Source organism: Caloenas nicobarica, chromosome 3, assembly GCF_036013445.1.
Source record: "Caloenas nicobarica isolate bCalNic1 chromosome 3, bCalNic1.hap1, whole genome shotgun sequence".
Lineage (NCBI taxonomy): Eukaryota > Metazoa > Chordata > Aves > Columbiformes > Columbidae > Caloenas > Caloenas nicobarica.
Window position 1 is genome coordinate 84,756,549 of NC_088247.1, and position 19,937 is coordinate 84,776,485.

A 19,937-nucleotide genomic window follows, 5' to 3' on the forward strand; every position below is an offset into this window, starting at 1 on the left:
CTGACATTTTAAATACATTGTATTATATTGATTGCATGCCTACTTGTTTTTAGTAGAAAATTAAAGCTCCATTTTATTAAAAAATGAAGCTGATCTCTGATTTAAAAAAAGAAGGGAGAATGAGAATCCCAGAATTCTGAGTGCAATATCCTCACTTTAACAAAGTTATTTTTTTGAGTGATTGTTTACAATATATATCATATATGCAGATGATAAAGATTCTTTTAGAGATTAAAACAGCTTTTTAGCTGCTTTATTGTTGTGAATATATTAAGAATATTTGCTAAATCAGCACGGAGTAAAATGTCTCCTTTTATATGAGGAAAATAAAATCAGTGTCATGCTTAAATGACAAGGAAAAAGTGGTAATTTGTGTGCAAGATTTTGTAAAAGTTATCTTTATATATTGACTGTTTAAGTGATGCTCTCGCGTGATACTTCAAGCTCAATGAGCAGATGTGTGAAACTTCGGAACTGTTTTTCTAGGTCTGCTACAAATGTAGGCTGCATCTTTGTAATAATTCTACAGAAAGCACTTCTCATGCATTTTGTCTTTTATATTTGTATTTTGCTGTTAGGTGATCACCATCTAAATGTTTATTTGAAATGTGGTGAATGAGAATTGCTAATATGGGAAGTCTTTGTTCCTGGTGATAGGAGTGCTGCCCCAGCTGGAGGAAAAAGAGGACTGGTGCTCCCTGTCATTTCTCTCTGCCACAGGATTTGGTGTGGTTACTCGCTTAACTTTTTCCAACTGTGATTGCATCAGATCACTTCACCAGTAGGTAAATGCATCAAGTTTTAGAGAATCTGAGGGGCATGTACCATTACATAGGCTTAAGATTCTTGTGAAAAACTGCATTGCCGTGATATAAAAGGAGCTAGAGCGCCTAGTACTATACAAATAACTGGTGTAATATGGGGAGGGGGTTGCAGGTTTACCTATTAAGTAATGGCTCTTGAGTTCATTCTGTTCTGTATTCCCTTCACCAAGGTAATAACTGCATACACCTTTAGGAGGACTCTGACAAGCCAGTGACAGCCTGTTGGGGGTGGTAGATTGATTTTTTTTTTTTTTTTTTTTCTTTTTTTTTTCCCCGTTGACCGAGAGGTGACAAATCCTCATGGAAAGACCCTGTGCAGCAATTCTGCTGATTTGTGTAATTACCAGGCTAGTTGAAGTCCCTCAGTTGATTTCTGCTCCTGCCGCCACCGTCCAACGAGGGACAGAGGAACTATCCAGGGATCAGTTCTGCAACATAAAGCCCATCTCTGAACTCTGAAGTGATTATCTGTACTGTGCATGTCCAGGTCTAACAGATCAGGATACATAGTGATATTTGATGTTGAAACTGAGAGTAGAAGAGATGCCAGTCCCGGTCTTTTCACATGTATTTTTTTGGTTGTTTTTTAAAGTATTTTATCAAATGGCTAAACTTTCTTCTACCTGCCTTACTAGCAGTGAGAACCCACCTTGCACCAAGTGTTTGCTTTGCTGACTGCTTCAGGTTCTTATGCTTTTGGGAGCTTAGATTCTTGGATTCATGTGGTTACTGGGCTGATGTAACTTTTCCTTCCAGCAGTTGTTTTTTAAATTAATGACATCATATAAATCGCTAAGACGATGACCCTCCCCTCTTTAAGTAAACCCTTTCCAGGGCTCGCATTCAGTTAAGAGATAGCCCTCTTTTCCTGTACAAAAAAAACAAACAAAAAAGGCAACAACAACAAAAGTAAAAAACCAAAAACCAAGAAACCAAAACAAAAAAAGGCAAAACAAACCCAACAGAACAAGGGGAAAAACAAACAAGTGTCTTTATGTTTTGAGAACCATTGCTTTGTATTACACCAACCTGTATCTCATTTCTTTGAACTGAGTAACCATAACTCAAGAGAACTGCATGCTCAGGCAGTGAGAAGTTGGTGACAAAAGTGTCATGCCAGAGATTTGGTTTAAACTACATGGCTAAATTATGGTTTCAACTAATTCTAATAGCGACTTTTAAAAAGTAGGCTTTTCCAGTTTTAACAACCGTCTGATCCCACATTTCGTAATGAAGCCTGTTTAAGTTAACTTTCAGTTCCGGGAAGCAGCAGAGTGGCACACTGCAAGTGCACAAAGCATTTTTCAGAGACCCTGCAAAGTATGAAGTATCACTAGAGTTCACCTGTAAAAATGAAATTAGCCACACAAACTCATGTTTAATATTTCTGTATATAGCCTTTTTGTTACTTCTTTTTTTGCCACTTAGGAGGGTGCAGTAGGTGCCTTACGCTGCTCAGAGTATTCAAACTTAAGGAGATCTAATTTAGTAGTTCAAGATGTTTTCTCACAGGCTGAAGTAGAGAATATGATAGTGAAGAGTTCAAATAGCTTTGTAGTTACACAGATCTACAGTAATATCTGAAAATAAACACATCTGTCCAATTTTTAGAATTTTCATTGTATTCTATTTCAGAAGTTGCACGCAAAATACAGACATTTCTCACAAATGTTAAAGTGATGGGGAAACAAAAAATGCTTTTGTTTCATCTTGAGCAAAAAAACCAGACTGAATTTCATTTTTGGGCTGTCCTGTAACAGTAAAATTTTACAAATTTACATTGCTGTAAATACATATTTCTATCGCAACTTTATAATATGTGCGTAAATGTTGTCTTAGGTTCAGAATGTTAGTTTTAGGAAAATGGTAAAATACAGGCTAAATCTGACATGTCTAAAACTCCACAGCTTATTTCCTTTTTAAATCTCTTTCCCCAGGATAGAACTTTCTAATGGAAGAACTTCAGAGTAGTAAAATACTGACTTGTTTTTTCCCTATTTGATCCTTTACCTTGAGCTTGATTTTATTTAGGTTTTATATCTTTTTCTTCAAATGCTCTCATCTTTATCTCACCGGTAGAAACCATAATTCTGTAGGTAGCTTTTGAATACCTTTCTTCTGGCTTCTCGTATTGAGTTCATTCCAGGTTAGATTTTTGCTAGGGTGTTAGACTAAATTTATTGAATAGTTCCAGTACAGAATGTAAAAGCATAGGATTGTTAAACTGGTGAGTATCTTTTTTCGATACAGGCTACGGCTTGTCCTTACTTTTTGGTGCTTAAACTGTCTTCTTGCTTCCAACTCTCATACTTATTTTACTTTGCATAGATAGCAGTTTGCCTTTAAAAATACATTTATATGAAACTGTAGTTTCTAAAATGATCACTTTCCTAGTATTGTTACTTCTAATATAATCTGTATTAAAAACAGCAGGCTGGATTTGTTTTGGTTTTTTTTGTTTTTTATTTTTTTACTTTGGGTGAAATCGTGAATGGTTCTCACATGAATGAATGGCCTGCTGTCTGTGCACAAGAACCCTTGCAGCTGTCCTTGTAGGGGAAGGAGGAGAGAGAGCGGAGAGGATTAAAATCCCTTCTGTGTGTCAGGAATTCTAGCAGCTCATCTCAGGACGAGGTGGTTTAGTTCAACTCGAAGTAGAAGTCTGTTTTCTTGTGATTTTTGCCTGTTTTGATAACGTGGTCTGAATTTTCATTGCTGACTACACAAGCTGGTCACACCTTGTAAAAACTGTAGGTAACGCTGAAGTCAGGAGGCATTCCCTCCTGGGATCTTAATATGACATAAAGCAGTCATAACAATGTGGAAAAATTCTGGATGTTTTTATTCAGAGGTAAGACATAGAAAGATCAAATTCTTTCCAGGCTGAGACTAATTCTTATTTAATGCTATCTTATTTGGTTACGTGGAACATCGGGCCAGGAACAGCTGAATCAATAATCAGTCTAGCAAGAGCTATCATTATATTTTGCTTTGCTTTAGTGCTCTCCAATGCAATCAAATAGCAGATGTGAAGGTGGGCAAACAGTATTTAGAATGGAGTATGATTTGTTGCCATTTTGCCTGTCACAGGTTTAGATATTCCACTACAAACACTTGCAGGATTTTGCTGAGATTGTCGACAGTGGTTTTGTCAAGATTTTCTTCTGTGTCCTCCATGGTATGCCATACTGCAGGAAAAGGGGATGGAATCAGATGTAGGACTGGAACCCCTGTAAGGAGGAAAGTGAAATTTGGAGAAGAAAGATTGGAGAGGTTCCGTTAAGCCAATTGATATGTCACCATTTAGCAATAGAGTCAGGTGACTACTCAATAAACTTCCTTTACAGAGAAGTGTGTGTCACTGCAGCTTGCTTTTACGTTCTCTTTTTTGAAGCCTGTCACTGCAGCTCAGGCATTTCATCGTGTGTTTCCTAAAATGGGCACCTTCCTTTTGAGTACTTTTGTACTTTTCCCTCTTTTTTTTTTTTTTTTTCCCCTAAAGGCATCTGTAGCTCGTAGTTTTACTGTGATCCTTGCCTTTTTCTTTTTTCTTTTTTTTAGATCCTTTGCATTGTAGTTGTTTATATCATGTTCAGGAGCTACGGAAGGGCAGAGAAACCACTGCAGCTCCCCAAACTGAAAACTGATTACTGTGTTCTTGTGACAGGGTTAAGATTGAGCACTTTTGGAAGCGTTTTTTTAGTCGTCTCTGTAGATGGTAAAATTGGGTGCCTGTGTTTTCACTCTGTAAAACAGAACTACTGTTATCCTGAGATGAAAGAACTTTCACTTCAAAGGATCTGTATCACTGCATACATCAAGACACCTATATATACTGCAAATTTAGGTAAAAGAGGAGTTAAACCAGTTTTCTGCTTCCTGATGACGTTTTGGGGGGAGCATTTTTTTCTCTCCAGTCTCTTTCCTGTTTTACTGCTTTTCCTCTCACTTTTCAGCTGCATATCACTAAGGAATCTGTTTTCTTTGCTAGGTGTTAACTGTGTTACTAGAAATGGTTTTGATGTGTAGTCATTGTTTTCCCCTATCAGCTGCTCCCATGTAGGATTTTTTTATATCCCTGGACGTGTGTATGATGGCTGTGTTGGTTTCATTGGACCTGGTCCCTGCTTGGGTGTGAAAAATGAAAGAATCATGGAGTTGAAGAGCCATTGAGCAGGAGACAGTAACCATAGCTCAGTGAAGCCAGAGAGTCGTGGTTAATGGGGCAGAGTCTAGTTGGAGGCCTGTATCTAGTGGAGTGCCTCAAGGGTCAGTACTGGGACCAGTATTATTCAATATATTCATCGATGACTTGGATGAGGGAATCGAGTGTACTATCAGCAAGTTTGCTGATGACACCAAGCTGGGAGGAGTGGCTGACACACCAGAAGGCTGTGCTGCCATCCAGCGAGACCTGGACAGGCTGGAGAGTTGGGCAGGGAAAAATTTAATGAAATATAACAAGGGCAAGTGTAGAGTCTTGCATCTGGGCAGGAACAACCCCAGGTTCCAGTATAAGTTGGGGAACGACCTGTTAGAGATCAGTGTAGGGGAAAGGGACCTGGGGGCCCTGGTGGACAGCAGGATGACCATGAGCCAGCACTGTGCCCTTGTGGCCAAGAAGGCCAATGGCATCCTGGGGTGTATTAGAAGGGGGGTGGTTAGTAGGTCGAGAGAGGTTCTCCTTCCCCTCTACTCTGCCCTGGTGAGACTGCATCTGGAATATTGTGTCCAGTTCTGGGCCCCTCAGTTCAAGAAGGACAGGGAACTGCTGGAGAGAGTCCAGCGCAGAGCAACAAAGATGATGGAGTGGAGCATCTCCCTTATGAGGAAAGGCTGGGGGAGCTGGGTCTCTTTAGCTTGGAGAAGAGGAGACTGAGGGGTGACCTCATCAATGTTTATAAATATGTAAAGGGTGAGTGCCACGAGCATGGAGCCAGGCTCTTCTCGGTGACAACCAATGATAAGACAAGGGGTAATGGGTTCAAGCTGGAACACAGGAGGTTCCGCTTAAATATGAGAAGAAACTTCTTCATGGTGAGGGTGACAGAACACTGGAACAGGCTGCCCAGGGAGGTTGTGGAGTCGTCTTCTCTGGAGACATTCAAAACCCAGCTGGACACCTTCCTGTGTAACCTCATCTGGGTGTTCCTGCTCCGGCAGGGGGATTGGACTAGATCATCTTTTGAGGTCCCTTCCAATCCCTAACATTCTGTGATTCTGTGAAGACAGCACCCGCTTAGAAGTGCAGAGGTGTCGCTACTCTTGTGCCTGCTTCCAGAGCCGTGTGCACATTTTGCAGTACTCAGTAGTTAACAGAGCATAAGCAATGGTGAAATTAGGGGCTGGAAATGAAGATACCTCCCTCCTTTCCTAGATAGATACCCTCTTCATTGAACTAGTGCTACATTTCTTTTGGTTAATGCTTCTTCAGCAATACGACTCTTGTAGTCCGTGCTGTACAGTGGAAAACCTCAATCAGAAGAGTTTATCTGCTAGCCTTCTTTGGCCCACTTTAGTTTTGAAGATGCTCTGCTGAGTGCTTGAACTGAGAAGGACATTCATCCAAGCCACATCTTGAACTTGGACAAGTGCTTTAATCACTGACGCGTAGTTTGCCAAGGTGGCAGCAGTAGCACAATTGCTTTCCCTTTCTCTGGTTGCATCCCAAAGGAACAGAATGAACTCGGAGTAAGAAGGATGACGTAGGTGTCTGCCAGGCAAATGCTTTGGCAGGGAATCCTAGTTTCGGGTATGTGCCTAATTCCAGGAGGGATTTCAGGCATGTTGTGTCCTTTGTTGTTTCTGCTGGCTGCTCTATGCACCTTTCCCACCCTTCAAGCTCATGGCTGTGAAATCTCCATTCTCTTCGGGCAATGAGAATGTCTAATTTGAGCATGGGAGTTTTTGCAGGAGTCAGTGCCTTCAAATTTAAACAGGTAATAGTGAGCATTACTGTAACTTTGACAACACATCTTCAGAGATTTTTGTAGTCTTTTGAAGATATGACCCTTGAGTATCTCCCTGCTCCTAGAAATAGTAACTGGCTGATGTGTGTGGTATGTGGTGCTATCCCACTGGATCAGAGTTGCTTATCTTTGTAGGACGCTACTGCAGATAGAAATTTCCATTATCTCTGTGCCATTGGAGCTATGCTAGTGCAAAATGATGATGGGTGTATTTTATCACTGCTTTTGCTCAGGTATGTTTTTCTAAGCTGTGACTCTTGGCCTGCATAAAGTTGGATTTGGAAGCCTCAGTTTGGGGCAAATAAGCTTGAAAAACAGGATCATATGCACTTGCTCATCCACTAAATGATGCATTTGTTACTGAACTTATACTTTAAAATATAAGAGTTTCCAGTACCTCTTAATAAAAACGGAACGTGGTCATCTTCAATCAAGCCCCGATGTACAGTACTCTGGAAATACTGCCTTTCAACAAGGTGATTCCTCAACAGATTCATGTTGTGTAGCTCTTGCTCTGTAATTCACAATGACAGTGATTATTACAACTTCTGGACAATGAGGCATTTGAGCACATTTGAATTATTTTTTCCTTTCATATGGAAGCTATTTCCATGTGAAAGAAGAAAAAGAAGTTGGTGATTGTCTTCTGCATTTGTTTAGTACTTAGAAGACCTCAAGATTGGTGCTATTACTGTCATTTTAAAGAAGTGAGAACTAAAGCAGGGAAGTGAAGCGGTTCCCAAAAGTCACAGAGTGACAGCCAGTAATAGAATCTGTTTCATGGCTTCCAAGTGTCTGGGCATCTTCCTTAGTTATCTTATTAATTGAATACTAGAATTCTTGTATAGGTTTAAGATGCATCGATTTTAACATTACGTTATTAAATATTATAACTGTAAACCAGAAAAGTAATATAAAAATCTGATTTACAGGACTGAATACATTCAGGAAATATACACTGAATTTCCAAGTTCATCCAAAGCCCATACCCCTCTCCTTACCAATTGCTTGAAGCCTCTGAAACCATCGAATTGTGTTTGGAAAATAATTGGGAAAGACTGGGTTTGGTGCACCAATCAAATCCAGTAGTACAAGCAAATCCTACAGAAGAAAGAATCTTTAATACAGAATTCTTTAAATTACTACAACACCATCAACAGCAGCAGCAGCAATGAGACCTCTTGGTTCTTGTGTAGGTCGTAACTAGGTCTTTAATAGCTCTGGCCAAAGATCTGGCTTTTCTGCCATGTTGCCTGAGCAGAACTCATTCACAGAACCCGATTCCAATCTGATGCATTTTGGTGTCTTTTCGAGGAGGAAAACGGCTGTTTCTCTGTTCCTCAAGCTGAACCAGACTGCATCGCTTTGTTTGCAGTTTGTGTGTTATATCCCTTTAAAGGGAAAACTGGTGGGTGGGGAGAAAGAAGAGGAAATTGCTTCTTCCCCAGAGAAAAAGTCGGTCAAGGGAAAGAAGTTTTATGAGTCACGAGATACCCTGGCAGAAGAAAAGCCTCTCAGGAGCGAGTAGGCAAGCTAGAAGGCAGGAGGGAGAAGGGAGCGGACAACTGGAATGTTAGTGGGAATCAAAGGGAAACATCTTGTTGTAGCTTGGTGTGGAGCTAGGGGAGGTCGGTTCACAGACCAACACCCTGTCTGTGCTCTTTCCTCATCACTGTGAATTACCTCTCCTGAAGAAGGTGGATATTTTAGTTTATATTCTAATGAACTTGTGTATTTTGATTTTTCTATGACTCCTTCTCATGCTCGTATGGAGAAGGTCCAAGCAGATTCACCTGAAAAGCTCTTTTCAAGTCTCTATCAAGTCTCATAAAAGTTCCACAAGCCTACTTCTTCCTTTAACTTGAACGGGGTTCATGCTTTCTTGGGAATTTGGCCAAATACTTACTGATTAAATATTTTTTTTAAAAAAGCAATTTACTATTATTCATTAGGGAGACAAAAGCCACTTACTATGCCCTGTAGCTGATTTGTGGTGGTTGAACCAGGTGGATGTGGAGTAGATACCATTTTGTGAGCTAAGTGTTGAGATCCATAGAGAGAATCAGAAGGGGACCACCGGACAAAGGCTTCTTCACCATCAAAAAAAATGAGCTGAAGTGAAAGGTCTGGTCTCGACATTGAGCTGGTCTGTTGGAGGAGTTAAAAGTAACATAACGGATTCTGGCCAGAACATTAAATAAAGGACAAATGTTGTGGTCATATAAGTGAGATCAGTAGGGGTATATTTTCAAGGTACCCTATGTAAACCTTCCTCCGGCTGTTAAACATGCGTTATGGTGTAATGGAGGAGTAGATATGCCCTTCCTTGTCAAAAGCAAAAAATATCACAGCAGTAGAAACTGAGAAAATATATATGATTAATGTATTTAAGCTCACAAAGGAGACATCTGTGTGAAATTTCTTCGCAGTGTAGAAGGAGTCTTTTTTTCTCTCTGTTTACTGACTGAAGCCTTGTTTGCTCTGGCAGCATTTCCTAATAATCTACAACATGGCTAAACCCAGTTTGGTTCTGCTATATGAACAGTTTTGGCAACTGTAGTCTTGGCAGTTGCCATAAATATTTTAACCCCTCTATGAATTAGTGTTATTTCAGTGAAATTGCATGATGTGGCTAAAAAGGTGGCGTCACTGGCAACAGTCATGTCCTGTATGGGCTACAACTCCCAGCTAGCTGGAGCTGATCCAATATAAACAGTAGTGGAAAACTTCTATTAAAAAAAAAAAAAAGTCACTGATGTAGGCAAGAAGATATTGATTATGCTTACAGCAATATATGGATTTCTCCAAGGCAATGCTTTGTCCGTTGCCCAGGACGGAACTCTTTTGACAGCAGTCATTTTGCATTGCATTCTGGAGGAAACTGTATTAATACCATCTGAATTTTAGAAAGTAGTATTTGTAATTATTATCATTACTGTTTAATACGTTCCCAGGTCTGAATAATGTAGAGAGATGTCTTTGCCCTTTAATTTTAAACTCACTTGATACAACTGGAGAAACATCAAGATAAAAATCACAGCTTCAGGTCAAAGTATAAATAGATTTGGCTGAAAACAGAAAGTCTGTTATGCTACTATGAGCAGAGCAAAAAGGTCATAGCTAATGTATTAAGCAGATGGATCCCAAAGTATATTTTGTTAACAGACTGTACAAATAGTAGCCTGTGCAAAATAATTAGATTGCCTTTTTGTCAAATGCTGTCATCTTACATGAGAAAACAATTTAATCAAAAAATGATGTATTACTTGCAAAAAATTCCAGTCTTTAAGTCAGTGTGCAGGTTACTCCACAAGTAACCATCAGGCAAATTTATTCTAAATGAAAGTATATGTATTACAGGAGTGCTTTATTTTGTGATTAAAAACATTGGCATATTCTTAATCTTCTAATTCTCAAATATTTTAACGTCAGAAGGCACCAAATCAGTTTCTTGCTGACAAGTAATCTTAATACCTGAGCTGAGTGTATTGCTGACACTTTGTAAAGCATTTGAGAGACCTTTCCCTTTGAAAGCCCTGTTAGTGTCTGAGTATTTTCCACGAATGCTGAACCAGTAGATGGCACTCATGAATTTGTAATCCTACGAGCTTTTAGAGCTTTGTAGGATCAACAGATTTTTGTGCCTAGCAACAGCAGCACTTTGAAGCAGATTTTCATAGCATAGGTAACACAGACTGATAATATTATTACACAAATCTCAACTGTTTTCCTGTACTCAGCCATCACTCGTTTCATAAATAAATTCAAATTGATAAAGGAAAACAAGAAAAAAAGCTTGAAATCGTTATGAGATGGAGGGACGTGAGTGTTAACTTGTGCACAGCAATTAGTTCATCCATCTTCCAAAACAGAGTGCAACTGAGACGTTTTTAAAATGCAAGACTGAGACAGCAGCAAAACTTTGTCAGCAACCTTAGATGTTACTGTATAAAACAGGAGCTTCTGAGTAGGGTTCCATGCCTTTTAGATAGGAAGCAGGATTATATCTCATAGAGTCTATGGAACGTGTTATTCATGTATAAATTATTTTTATATAGTATATATTCATTAGACAAATTTTAGGCAGTGACCCTTTGCATAAGAAGTTTTAATGTGACCATGTACTCTAAAGTAGTAGATACAGATCTCTGCTCTGTTCTTCGTGAAGTCAGCGGCAGTTTTACTGCAGGCACAGCCATCGGACAATCAGACACGCAGGCTGTGGGAGACAACATGGAAGTGCCTGAGGGCCTATTGCTAGTGCAAAAACATGTGAAAATGAACCAACCAAACTACCTTGATTAACTGAAGCTTGTTATCCAGGGCACGTGCCAGCTCCAATAGCATAGCACAAGGCACGGCTGAATCAGTTGCTCCCACAAATACTCTCTCCTGCCATTGCTGTCCAAAGAATTTTGAGTCGTAGTGGCACGCAAGTACTAGATGGCGTTTTGCAGAGGGGTCGAGAGTGCTGATAATATTTGAAAATGTTTGATATCCATATGGTGTGTATGCCTGAAATGTATCTTCCTCGATTTCCCAACCAGCCTGTAATCTTTGAAGACGGTGCTTGATATGCTGCAATAAAATAATTAAAAACAAACAAAACAAAACACAAACAAAAAGCCAGATTAATATTGCTTGGCTCGGAAAGAGGTTGCAGACAAATTGTCATTAGCTAATTAATAGTGGCACTTAAGCTTATTTCTGTAAGTTCATGGTATTTGTAAAAGATAAATTTTTCAACAAAAAATATAATGTCTCTATATAAGCAACATCTTTGCTACCTTAGCCTTTGACTGGCTCACTTGCTTTCATTTTTCCCTTTTGTGGGTGCTTTGAATGGTTGCCCATTAATGCGACACATGAAGATCTTGATCCCTGAAGTTTCCAGGCCAGTTTTTTTTCAGCTATAACCAGGACAGATTTAATGTTTGCCTCTTCAAATCTAAACTCAGTTGTGCCCTTAAATTAAGTGAGAGAACTGGGTGCAGAGGACTTGGTGTGGGTATTTTGACAATTACCACACATAGATGCCACAGCAGTATAAAAAAACCACTGGTTTGTGTTTGATTGGTTGGTGCGGTTCTGTTTTGTTTTTTAATTTTCTATGAGAAATCTGCCTTTCAAGTGACATAAGTTGTTTACAATGCTATGAGACAGTCTGATTCCTGTAAATTAAAGGAAGAATTAAACATTTCAGAACAATGTTTTAAAAATTAAATCTCAAGTGTAGCTCACATAAAGATAAAAATTGAAACAGTGAATCAAAAAAATAGATCATTCATTTTAGGTATTTTCCTACTACAAGGGAATACCTCTATCAACCCGTTAGTACAGAGTCCTGGCTAGCTCTTACTGGAGGGCCATCTCTGTTGAGCAAGTTATTTGTATGGGTCCCTAGAGTGCTTCTTCAAGGCAGATTCCTCTCTCTTTAAATAAACATTAGGAAAAGCCCCTAAGGGGAAAAAAGGAAAACAGACTTGGAAGATTTGTCCTCCTCTTAGTGAAGTCAGTGGGAATACTGCCATAAGTTTTAGTGCTAGAACAACCTTCCATTTTGTTTCTGGTTACCCTCTGGAGGTTTTTATGGCATCGTATGGTCTACCCGCTATCTGTAGGCAGAGCAAAGGACACCTGTTCTGAACTAAGGGGAATATATAAGCCTGGATGGAGTGCCCAGTGTGCTCTAGTCTTCTCCCTTAAAGGAGTCTGACACTTTTTCTGTGTCTTAATGAAGAAAAGTCAGCCATTTCAAACTGCATTGTGCTTTGAGGAGGAGGACTCTTCTTTTTTTTTTACCTTTGGTGGTCTACTTTAGTACATGCTGTTACCTTGTAACAGGATGATCCTATTTTGAAGACGATTTGCGGTTTTCTAGCCTAGGCTCAGCTGGTTTTTTTTATTTTTCTTACTTTTCCCCCTTTCATTTGGCTGCCTTCCAGGGTATCGCTAAAGAAACCACAAAGCTAAATCTATAGAGACCTGTGCGCCAGCACACACACAGCACAGAAAAGCTACATTTCTGCAGTCTGCCAATGACAGAGTGGCAAATAAACTTAATGTAGTTGGGGCCGTCTTGGAGTGGTTGAGTCACTGCCGAATGGATAAACGCAGGCTAGCGAGATGTTGTGAATGTCTTCTACTAAACTTGGCCGTACGACTGTTTCAGTCTCCCGCTTGGCTAACGTAACCCAGAGCCAGCGCGGCGTGCGGTCCTGAAGGTGCCCACAGAGCAGCAACACAGTCGGGTGGTAACTCCCCGTGGCTCAAACACAACCTGCTGGAGCTTTCAGTGGCTTGGGGTGCAATCTGGATAGGTGAGCGCAGCATTTGCACGCTGCTGTGCTTGGGCCAGCGGAGCTGGTGTGGTACTTGGACCAGCGCTGCTCTTGGCTGTGTTGACCATTTCATCTGGGCCCCTCGGATCCCTTTTCACGTTGCTACACCCATCTGGGGCAACTCTACAGGGGAGTGTAACAGCACAGCACCTCTCCAGAAACAGGGCAGGGGGGTGTCATTTATTTCATCCCCATGTAGGGTCCCAGGGGGTTTGAACCAGTGACCAAAAGCCCGCACATGTGAAGGAAAGAACAATTGTCGTGTTGTACTTCGGGTACCAAAACTGAGGTGAGCTTTTAATTTTAAAACATAGACTAAAAAAAAATCATTCTTTTAAACTTCATTGTTTTCTATTCATTGTGCTATGCAGCCCTGGGAAATAGTGTCAGCTGAAGTGCAAGCTGTGTCATGTAGGCTCTATGCAGTCTAGACTTGAACAATGATAGAGTTCATCCCACCGAATGAAAGGAATGTGTCCGTCCCTTTAGCAGTCACTAATGGCACTACCAGAATATAAATAATAGATGTTCTTAGAGGTTTCCAGGAAATGTCATCTTACCTGACGTACGATGTAGTTTCCTTGTGATCCTGGGTATCTTTCTATCAGGATAGGGCGCAAATCATTCTCCCACATTTCAGAAAGATCTGTGTTTGCTGCAACTTTTTGAATAGTGTCAGAATGTAAAATTCTTGGTTGGTGAGAATACTGTAGAAAGAAGAAAAAGGGAAGATTGTTATAGCTATAACTATTAGCAGAACTTTTTAATCACAGCTTTCTTCAAAATTACAGTAAATGTGATATACTGTGCTATTTTGTTTTATTGACAACAAAATGTAATCTTAAGAAAAGCTTTTATCTCAGAAGTTATTGACATTTGTAAGTTCTGTGGCTTCTGTAACTCTTTGATTTCCACGCAAAATATACTAGTATTAAAAACATGGAAGGATTTTTTACCTACCAGCTGTAAAAACTCAACCCATTATTGGGTTCTCTCTTTCCTAATATCTTAATTCTACGTACACACAGTCATGTCTGCAACTATGCCACCTACAAATGAGGTTTCCATTGAGACAAACACCCTAAGTTTTGTTTCTAGTAGTTATAAGATTGAGCTTTATGCTATGTCTACATGATGAGGTGCAGTACTGCAAAGAAATGCACAAGCTAGCTCAGTCCAGAAAGAGTGGAGGGCACCTGATTTGAACCTACCCAGTCTCTGGCAATTGTCTGCTCAGGACCTTCCTGAGCTGCTCCTGTTTTCATAGATTCCTATTTTAGGCACTATCATAAGGTGCTCTTGTTATATCCATTGCTTGGGTCTATCATAGGGACTTCCCTCTACTCCTGTCTTCCACTGGAAAATCCTGGTCTGATTATTTGTTCTTTGATCAGAACTGCCTTAAATGATTGATCAGACTTGGTGTCCTTCAGTGTAGCCTACCTACCCCATTCTTTTTGAGATGAGGAAAGGGAAGGAAACTGCAACATGAGTGCACCACAGCGTACAGTTGTATTGGATTTGCATGGCAAGCTTTTGGTAGGGAGGGGCTACAGGGATGGCTTCTGTGAGAAGCTGCTAGAAGCTTCCTCCATGTCTGATAGAGCCAATGCCAGCCGGCTGCAAGATGACCGAGCCCATCAGTGACGGTGGTAGCGCCTCTGGCTGACATATTGAAGAAGAGGGACAAGAATTTCACGAGAAAGAAGAAGTGGTTCTTGGTAAGTGTCTGCAGGAGCAGAGGAGTTCTGATGCTTTGGTTCTGTGGTTGACACAACTTACATCATTGGCAAGCAGATTGACTAGCTGGAATGAGATAAAGAGTGTACTGATGTGGCTCAAGGGGGCTCAAAAAAGAAGCACTAGGGATACACGCTTGTACGTTGAGTAGTCTGACTGAAGATTTAGCCTAATGTGTTCTTATATATGTACATATACATGCATTATGCATGTTATAGATGTATTATGTTACAGATATGTAGTCTATACATGAGATAGATGTCATACAAATATAGTAATATACGATTAATATAACAGAATTATAAAGTCTCCCTTTTTTTTCTCCTTAAAAAAAAAAAGTCAACTCTTACTTCAATGAGGAGCAAATAAAACCAAGGAGAAGGGGAATGACTAAGGGGAAGCGAGTGGAAACATATGAGGGCAGCTTCATTTTGCCAGTTTGTCCTGCACTCTGATCTGTCGGTGAAGAGAACAGTGCCCTGGATTAGTGGAATTTAGTGAGTTCTGCCTGAACTTTGAGTTCAGCTCCTCTACAAACACCTGGTGATGGGCCCTAAAAGTATGTTTTCCATTTGGAAATTCCTGAATCCTTTAATTGAATGAACTTCGCAGTTGTGTTCTCTCCCACGTTCCACATGGTTTGGTTCTTCATTAAGAAACTACGTTAGTGTTTCATAATCAGCCACGAAGAGTTGTTACACAGAGAAATCAGGGGTTTACTGCTTATACTGTTCCGTTAGACATTAACTTGAGACTGGTTTTTTTCACTAGTTCACACAACATTTTGAATTAAAATCAATATAGTATGACTCTACAACATATTAAAAATATTATATCCTTTCAAAATAATTATGCAGTAGCTATCGACACCATTCCTACTTGCTTTTCCTAGATAAATGTACATCGCTGCTGGAAGAGCTATTTGTTTTCTCGAACTAAGACACTGTCCTCTGAATCACTGTAATCACGCTGAAAATTGGAGTATAATAGAATGTTACCTGGAATATAATTTTGGGGTTTGATCTCTCTTTTCCTGTTCGGGTTTCGCCTTGAATTCACGAACTGCCCCTGCCCAAGCGTACAGCTCCAGCTGCCCGCTCCCGGGCGGTGCGAAAGGCACCGCCAGCCTTTCAAACGCGTGAAGAAGACCTGTTCTCTGCAGGCATCGGCTCGGGGGGAGAGGGAAGCCATGTCACCCGCGCTCACCTGCGCTCCCCGCGGGCAGGACTGGCCCCGCGGCTCGGGCGCTGACCCACAGCCGGGATTCGCATCCGCGCCCGCAGCAGGATCACAGCGGCGCGGATGTGCGCGGAAACCGCCGGGCGGGGGCAGGTACCAGCGCCCGGCTTCGGCTCCCCGCCTCCCGGTAAGGCGCTCCCCTTCGCAACCAAGTGGGGAGGCGAGAAGAGCCGGAGAAACGCAAACGTGACCCACCTTCTCCAGGGTCCAGGCTGCTCCGGTGTCCCTGCCGTGCACCAGGGGAAAGCAGGCGGCCAGGCACAGTGCCCCAAGCAGGCGGGAAGCGGCCGCCCTGCCCTCGCCCCGCCGTGCCCCTGCCATCCCGCTCCTCTCCCCTCGCGGCCGGGCGGCTCTTCCCGTGGGCCCCCTTCCCTCCGCCTTTCCGAGGCCCGGGGGTGGGAAGGGGAGAGCCAGGGTCGGCGGAGGGGGAGGCGGAGAAGGGGCAGCGCGGGAGGGAAGGAGGGATGGAGGCTGCTGCAGGAGCGGGCGCTGGCTGCTGCAGCTCGGCCAGCCTCTCCCAGCCCGTTTCCCCTCCGAAGTGAGCCCGGTCCCTGGCACCACGTCAGCAGTGCCAGGAGGGCTGGCTGTGACAGCCCCGGGCCGCCACCGCGCCCTCGCTCTTCCCTCCTTCCCCCGTGACCGCGGAGTCGCCACAGGCTCGTCCGCGCTCCTGGTTTTCCCCCCGCGAACAGCTGCAGGCTGCGGCTTCCCCGAGAAACTCGGTCGGTGTCTCCAGGGCCGGCTCTGACACGGGCTGGGCTCCGTGTGGGCTCCGACGCTTGGGCACGGACAGAGGCTCCGGGCGCTTCTGTGGGGCGGCTGTAAGCTCCCGCTGAGGATGGGCCTTGACCCGTCCCTGCTGGTGACCGGTCTCAAATGAGTGCTCGTGAAGGGTCTTGGAACGCAAACACCTATAGAATTGCAAAATGGTTTAATTTATTATTTTCCAAGCTCTTCTTATGATCTTTTTTAGGCCTAAAAGGGCAAAACTTGCTAAAATGACAATCCTGTCTTCAGGCATTTTAAATTCTGTAATTATACTATTACATACCAATGAGGCAAAATTTGTGGTGAGGTGATATTTTGCAGCAGACCAATTAAAATGATTAAAGCAAAGACAGAGGCTTCTGAGCACACAAGGCCTTCTTCAGGTCACTTGACATCACCATCCTTACCCTGCGGTGTTCTAGAAAACTCCTGACTATTCTGAATAATAGATATTCCATTTAAAGTCTCCAATTTTTAAATCCTTCTTAGAGTTCAGACTTAATGCTGAAACAAACTGGAAGAAAAAAAACCACATAGAAAAAAGAAAGAAAGAAAAGAAAGGAAAGAAAGGAAGGGAGGGAGCAGGAGTAATCGTCTTGCTGCTCTTCAGCCTTTACTGGAAAGCCACATCCTGGAAACTACAACTTTTCAAGCATCCAAAGTGACTGCGAGGATAATATTAGAGAAATGGAGCAATTTCTTGATTTGCAGATTCTTGACCCAGATTCCACAGACTTCCTAGAAAAGCTGGTGGATCTGCTGCCCAGCATACAGATGGGAACTCTGATGGTGATAGTTTTACTGCAGATTCAGCATCCTTGTATCTGATACTAATGTGGCTGTTCAAAATTTTTCATACCTGAGGAAACAAAGAGTTAATTTAAACCAATGCCATTTTTTTTTCTCTCACAAAAGTCCACACATTGCGTGTAAGAAACTATTATCTTGCCAATATAATAGGCTCAGCCTGGATCTCTCAGCAAAGCATTTTTTATTAATGATCTTGCAAGACCAGGTGTTCTACCTAAGGTAAGCACCCTGAACAAGGCTCAAGCCCCTGCCTATATTCCCCTAGTCCTGGCTGCAGATTCCCTCTCCTGTTCCCCATTGGTTAGGTACTCCAGGGGTCACGACCTATCTGATGCTTCCCAGATGTCCTGCCTCAGTTTACCTCTCTTGCTACTCCAGTTCTAACGACCCCCTCCCCTTATTTATTTATTTCCATTTAAGGTGTGGTTTCTTGGCTCTCTGACTATTACCTGCCCCCCTAACTTAACCTTTAACCACAGAAACCAGTTTGCATTAGTACATTTCCGTGATTAGTGCAAAGAGGCTTTGTTTTATATTTAAGGTCTGACAGTGGACGTCGGTCATGTTTCAGATTTATGGCTGCGAAAACAACATTCTTCCTTTAAGAGCTCCTTACGTTGCTTTGTTAGGAAATTGTTCCAAATGCAAAGCCAAGTCGTTGATTAGGGAGAAATGGGCAATCATTTGATTACTACGAAAAATCAGCGTGGTTTACAGATTCTTAGGCAAAAGCCTCAGCATGTCAGCAGAGATCCAGTCATGGGAAATTAGTCTAAATCCACCTACCAGGACAACAGTGATCTCAACAGGACTACACAACAGAACAAAAATCTGTTGCTCCTTGATCAGATTTCCTGTGGTTGACTATATAATCCAGATGCTGGACAAAATTTCTGGCTGATGTGCCAGGGTTCTTATACTATTTAGCAGAAAAATAAACAAACAAACAAACAAAAAATACACACCCTCCCTCCAATAGCTACAGGAGAAATTTGCCAGGAATATAAGCTTGATTCAGGACCAGCTAACACTGTTTTCCCTTAAGGGATTGTGGTCCCACTGAGGGCTACAATTCTTTGATAGATTACAAATGTGGCAAGCGTAAAGTCAGTTTAAGACAGTGTTGATGTTACCTACATGGGAAACACAGATAAAAATGTAAGTGCTGGACCAGATGCACAGAGACACTGAACAGGATTTTTTAAAGGTGTCACTTTAAAAATTTGGGAGACCTTCTTCCCTCTTATAACCATGCCAGAAAGTTCCATATCTAATGATGTAAACCAGACTGAGAAAAAAAGTAATCTATTGAAATACAACAGAAATCAGAGCAGTTCACAGCTGAAAAGAGAATTATGTGACTATTTAAAAAAAATACACCAAGTTAAAAAAAAATAACCAGGAGTGAGAAATATCTTTTTTTTTTTTTTTTTTTTTTTTCTTTTCTGGGGATTTTATAAAGCAAAACCATGTTGTTTAGTCCTACTCCATATAACCAAATTGAGAAGATGTCAACAAACTGCTCAACTGTACTTGGTCAACTGTAATACCAGTACTATTCAATATATTAATCAACAACTTGGATGAGGGAATAGAGTGTGCTATCAGCAAGTTTACTGATGACACCAAACTGGGAGGAGTGGCTGACACGCCAGAAGGCTGTGCTGCCATCCAGCGAGACCTGGACAGGCTGGAGAGTTGGGTGGGAAAAAATTTAATGAAATATAACAAGGGCAAGTGTAGAGTCTTACATCTGGGCAGGAACAACCCCAGGTTCCAGTATAAGTTGGGGAACGACCTGTTAGAGAGCAGTGTAGGGGAAAGGGACCTGGGAGTCCTGGTGGACAGCAGGATGACCATGAGCCAGCACTGTGCCCTTGTGGCCAAGAAGGCCAATGGCATCCTGGGCTGTATTACAAAGGGGGTGGTTAGCAGGCTGAGAGAGGTTCTCCTTCCCCTCTACTCTGCCCTGGTGAGACCGCATCTGGAATATTGTGTCCACTTCTGGGCCCCTCAGTTCAGGAAGGACAGGGAACTGCTGGAGAGAGTCCAGCGCAGGGCCACGAAGATGATGAAGGGAGTGGAGCATCTCCCTTATGAGGAAAGGCTGAGGGAGCAGGGTCTCTTTAGCTTGGAGGAGACTGAGGGGTGACCTCATTAATGTTTATGAATATGTAAAGGGTGGGTGTCACGAGGATGGAGCCAGGCTCTTCTCGGTGACAACCAACAGTAAGACAAGGGGTAAT

The 19,937-nt window shown here is 41.9% G+C and overlaps 1 protein-coding gene across 1 annotated transcript; it reads right to left on the reverse strand.

Moving 5' to 3' along the window:
- Positions 1-2,472: 2,472 nt before the first annotated feature.
- Positions 2,473-16,727, reverse strand: QPCT (glutaminyl-peptide cyclotransferase). Its single transcript, XM_065631900.1, has 7 exons — positions 16,309-16,727; positions 13,695-13,841; positions 11,090-11,371; positions 8,765-8,941; positions 7,795-7,894; positions 7,191-7,307; positions 2,473-4,054 (listed from the first exon to the last, which is right to left on the reverse strand). The coding sequence occupies exons 1-7, from the start codon at positions 16,432-16,434 to the stop codon at positions 3,909-3,911; spliced, it is 1,095 nt and encodes a 364-aa protein (XP_065487972.1). The 5' UTR covers positions 16,435-16,727; the 3' UTR covers positions 2,473-3,908.
- Between the last annotated feature and the right edge of the window lie 3,210 nt (positions 16,728-19,937).